This window comes from Oncorhynchus tshawytscha, unplaced genomic scaffold (genome assembly GCF_018296145.1).
Source record: "Oncorhynchus tshawytscha isolate Ot180627B unplaced genomic scaffold, Otsh_v2.0 Un_contig_8196_pilon_pilon, whole genome shotgun sequence".
Taxonomy (NCBI): Eukaryota; Metazoa; Chordata; class Actinopteri; order Salmoniformes; family Salmonidae; genus Oncorhynchus; species Oncorhynchus tshawytscha.
The window spans coordinates 47501-52500 of record NW_024608422.1 but is presented as its reverse complement, the minus strand read 5'-3'; the positions used below and the strand labels follow the sequence as shown (position 1 = coordinate 52500).

Here is a 5000-nt window from a genome sequence, read left to right as displayed (position 1 = left end):
TGAAACCTGAAGATTTACATTAGCCCTGAGAGTTATTGTCGAGGGCCTAGGCTTTAGCTCAGCGGACAAACACTGTCTTGTGGCGCAAAGAAGACCTGGATTCGAACGTGGTCCGTCACAGTATTTAGGGTTACTGTCACTGGTGTCCCACCATCAGTGGGAGCCACAGGAGGCTGGTGGCACCTTAATTGGGGAGGACAGGCTCGTGGTAATGACTGGATCTGAATCAGTGGAATGGTATCAAACACTTCAAACACACAGAGAGGACGGCTGCCATTTTACAACCTCATAACCAACTGGGCTATTTTGTTTGTTACTCATTTTGCACATAATGTTGCTGCTACCTTTTAAAAAAAAACTTTATCTTATTTTGTAAATATTTAATCAACTCTATTTCTTGAACTGCGTTGTTGGTTAAGGGCTTGAAGGTAAGCGGTTCACTGTCAGGTCTCCACCTGTTGGTTAAGGGCTTGAAGGTAAGCGGTTCACTGTCAGGTCTCCACCTGTTGGTTAAGGGCTTGAAGGTAAATGGTTCACTGTCAGGACTCCACCTGTTAGTTAAGGGCTTGAAGGTAAGTGGTTCACTGTCAGGTCTCCACCTGTTGGTTAAGGGCTTGAAGGTAAATGGTTCACTGTCAGGTCTCCACCTGTTGGTTAAGGGCTTGAAGGTAAATGGTTTCACTGTCAGGTCTCCACCTGTTGGTTAAGGGCTTGAAGGTAAGCTTTCACTGTCAGGTCTCCACCTGTTCACTGTCAGGTCTCCACCTGTTGGTTAAGGGCTTGAAGGTAAGCGGTTCACTGTCAGGTCTCCACCTGTTGGTTAAGGGCTTGAAGGTAAGCGGTTCACTGTCAGGTCTCCACCTGTTGGTTAAGGGCTTGAAGGTAAGAGGTTCACTGTCAGGTCTCCACCTGTTGGTTAAGGGCTTGAAGGTAAGAGGTTCACTGTCAGGTCTCCACCTGTTGGTTAAGGGCTTGAAGGTAAGCGGTTCACTGTCAGGTCTCCACCTGTTGGTTAAGGGCTTGAAGGTAAGCGGTTCACCTGTTGGTTAGGCTTGAAGGTAAATGTTTCACTGTCAGGTCTCCACCTGTTGGTTAAGGGCTTGAAGGTAAATGTTTCACTGTCAGGTCTCCACCTGTTGGTTAAGGGCTTGAAGGTAAATGGTTCACTGTTCTCCACCTGTTGGTTAAGGGCTTTAGCTCAGGTCTGTAACCTGTTGGTTAAGGGCTTGAAGGTATTTCTTGAACTGTCAGGTCTCCACCTGTTGGTTAAGGGCTTGAAGGTAAGCGGTTCACTGTCAGGTCTCCACCTGTTGGTTAAGGGCTTGAAGGTAAATGCGGTTCACTGTCAGGTCTCCACCTGTTGGTTAAGGGCTTGAAGGTAAGCGGTTCACTGTCAGGTCTCCACCTGTTGGTTAAGGGCTTGAAGGTAAGCGGTTCACTGTCAGGTCTCCACCTGTTGGTTAAGGGCTTGAAGGTAAGCGGTTCACTGTCAGGTCTCCACCTGTCTGTTAAGGGCTTGAAGGTAAGCGGTTCACTGTCAGGTCTCCACCTGTTGGTTAAGGGCTTGAAGGTAAGCGGTTCACTGTCAGGTCTCACCTGTTAGTTAAGGGCTTGAAGGTAAGCGGTTCACTGTCAGGTCTCCACCTGTTGGTTAAGGGCTTGAAGGTAAGCGGTTCACTGTCAGGTCTCCACCTGTTGGTTAAGGGCTTGAAGGTAAGCGGTTCACTGTCAGGTCTCCACCTGTTGGTTAAGGGCTTGAAGGTAAATGGTTCACTGTCAGGTCTCCACCTGTTGGTTAAGGGCTTGAAGGTAAGCGGTTCACTGTCAGGTCTCCACCTGTTGGTTAAGGGCTTGAAGGTAAATGTTTCACTGTCAGGTCTCCACCTGTTGGTTAAGGGCTTGAAGGTAAATGGTTCACTGTCAGGTCTCCACCTGTTGGTTAAGGGCTTGAAGGTAAGCGGTTCACTGTCAGGTCTACACCTGTTGGTTAAGGGCTTGAAGGTAAGAGGTTCACTGTCAGGTCTCCACCTGTTGGTTAAGGGCTTGAAGGTAAGCGGTTCACTGTCAGGTCTCCACCTGTTGGTTAAGGGCTTGAAGGTAAGCGGTTCACTGTCAGGTCTCCACCTGTTGGTTAAGGGCTTGAAGGTAAGCGGTTCACTGTCAGGTCTACACCACCTGTTGGTTAAGGGCTTGAAGGTAAGCGGTTCACTGTCAGGTCTCCACCTGTTGGTTAAGGGCTTGAAGGTAAGCGGTTCACTGTCAGGTCTCCACCTGTCTGTTAAGGGCTTGGAGGTAAGCGGTTCACTGTCAGGTCTACTACACCTGTTGGTTAAGGGCTTGTAAGTCAGCGGTTCACTGTCAGGTCTACTACACCTGTTGGTTAAGGGCTTGTAAGTCAGCGGTTCACTGTCAGGGCTACACCTGTTGGTTAAGGGCTTGAAGGTAAATGGTTCACTGTCAGGTCTACACCTGTTGGTTAAGGGCTTGAAGGTAAATGGTTCACTGTCAGGTCTCCACCTGTTGGTTAAGGGCTTGAAGGTAAATGGTTCACTGTCAGGTCTCCACCTGTTGGTTAAGGGCTTGAAGGTAAGCGGTTCACTGTCAGGTCTACACCTGTTGGTTAAGGGCTTGAAGGTAAGCGGTTCACTGTCAGGTCTCCACCTGTTGGTTAAGGGCTTGAAGGTAAGCGGTTCACTGTCAGGTCTCCACCTGTTGGTTAAGGGCTTGAAGGTAAGCGGTTCACTGTCAGGTCTCCACCTGTTGGTTAAGGGCTTGAAGGTAAGCGGTTCACTGTCAGGTCTCCACCTGTTGGTTAAGGGCTTGAAGGTAAATGTTTCACTGTCAGGTCTCCACCTGTTGGTTAAGGGCTTGAAGGTAAATGGTTCACTGTCAGGTCTCCACCTGTTGGTTAAGGGCTTGAAGGTAAGCGGTTCACTGTCAGGTCTCCACCTGTTGGTTAAGGGCTTGAAGGTAAGCGGTTCACTGTCAGGTCTCCACCTGTTGGTTAAGGGCTTGAAGGTAAGCGGTTCACTGTCAGGTCTACACCTGTTGGTTAAGGGCTTGAAGGTAAGAGGTTCACTGTCAGGTCTCCACCTGTTGGTTAAGGGCTTGAAGGTAAGCGGTTCACTGTCAGGTCTACACCACCTGTTGGTTAAGGGCTTGAAGGTAAGCGGTTCACTGTCAGGTCTCCACCTGTTGGTTAAGGGCTTGAAGGTAAGCGGTTCACTGTCAGGTCTCCACCTGTCTGTTAAGGGCTTGGAGGTAAGCGGTTCACTGTCAGGTCTACTACACCTGTTGGTTAAGGGCTTGTAAGTCAGCGGTTCACTGTCAGGTCTACTACACCTGTTGGTTAAGGGCTTGTAAGTCAGCGGTTCACTGTCAGGTCTCCACCTGTTGGTTAAGGGCTTGAAGGTAAGCGGTTCACTGTCAGGTCTCCACCTGTTGGTTAAGGGCTTGAAGGTAAATGGTTCACTGTCAGGTCTCCACCTGTTGGTTAAGGGCTTGAAGGTAAGCGGTTCACTGTCAGGTCTCCACCTGTTGGTTAAGGGCTTGAAGGTAAGCGGTTCACTGTCAGGTCTCCACCTGTTGGTTAAGGGCTTGAAGGTAAGCGGTTCACTGTCAGGTCTCCACCTGTTAGTTAAGGGCTTGAAGGTAAATGTTTCACTGTCAGGTCTCCACCTGTTGGTTAAGGGCTTGAAGGTAAGCGGTTCACTGTCAGGTCTCCACCTGTTGGTTAAGGGCTTGAAGGTAAGCGGTTCACTGTCAGGTCTCCACCTGTTGGTTAAGGGCTTGAAGGTAAGCGGTTCACTGTCAGGTCTCCACCTGTTGGTTAAGGGCTTGAAGGTAAATGGTTCACTGTCAGGTCTCCACCTGTTGGTTAAGGGCTTGAAGGTAAGCGGTTCACTGTCAGGTCTCCACCTGTTGTATTCACCGCATGTGACAAATAACATGGATGTGTTTTATACCGTTCCATTCGCTTCGTTCCAGCCATTATTATGAGCCGTCCTCCCCTCAGCAGCCTCCACTGACAGGATCCCTCAGCGTGACACTCTTGACATGCTGTGTTCCAGGAGACCAATGAGCTGGTGGCCATAAAGAAGTTTAAAGACAGCGAGGAGAATGAGGAGGTTAAAGAGACCACGCTGAGGGAGCTGAAGATGCTGCGGACGCTGAAACAGGAGAACATCGTGGAACTCAAAGAGGCTTTCAGGAGGAGAGGGAAACTCTACCTGGTCTTTGAATATGTGGAGAGGGTCAGTGACCTAGAGGATGAACCTCTAATGATAACGTTTAATGAACCAGAACAGTCTAGAAATGTCCACTACTTTCTAGGGATGGCTGGGATCCGCTGATGGTTGGATGATAAATCATCATGTAATATACTTAATTACTGTTTACGTCAGCATGTTCACTTTTAGAATATTGCCATAGTATCTAACTTGTTTTGCTAAGGGGTTGGATTTGTGGCACATGTCATACAGAGCATTGTGGGTAGTGTAGTTGTAGCTGTGATTGACAGTAGTACTGTGGATTCTGTGTTCCAGAACATGCTGGAGTTGCTGGAGGAACTGCCTAACGGAGCACCACCTGACAAAGCCAGGAACTACATCTACCAGCTGATCAAAGCCATCCACTGGTGCCATAAGAATGAGATCGTACACAGAGGTGAGGAACCTTTACTAAAACGAGGTCACCTTTTCCTTTCGTTATGCTACGATGACGTGTTGAGTCAGAGGCAGGGCCTCCCAGCAGAGATGGTTTGGTCTGACTTTTGGTTTTGCCAAGTACCAGACTGCTGCCGCGTGTGAAAAGTGATCTCCTCTGTTTCTCCTCAGACATCAAGCCTGAAAACCTCCTCATCAGCTCTGAGGATGTTCTCAAACTCTGTGATTTTGGTAAGTAGAAATATGTCACTTCTAACAGAGTCATTAACTCAGTACATTAGATGTATGACGATCTCAGTCCCTGGTAAGCAATGGTCAGTATCTGTCCATGACTTC

General features: G+C 48.7%; 1 protein-coding gene across 1 annotated transcript in view; it reads left to right on the top strand.

The window, feature by feature from the left end:
* Positions 1-4058: 4058 nt before the first annotated feature.
* LOC112242348 (cyclin-dependent kinase-like 5) overlaps positions 4059-5000 on the top strand; it is a gene marked incomplete at its 5' end in the record, with an annotated part of 28245 nt that continues 27303 nt past the window's right edge. Inside the window, 3 exon segments of the mRNA XM_042313128.1 lie at positions 4059-4253; positions 4545-4665; positions 4836-4895. Coding sequence (XP_042169062.1) covers positions 4059-4253; positions 4545-4665; positions 4836-4895 — 376 coding nt within the window.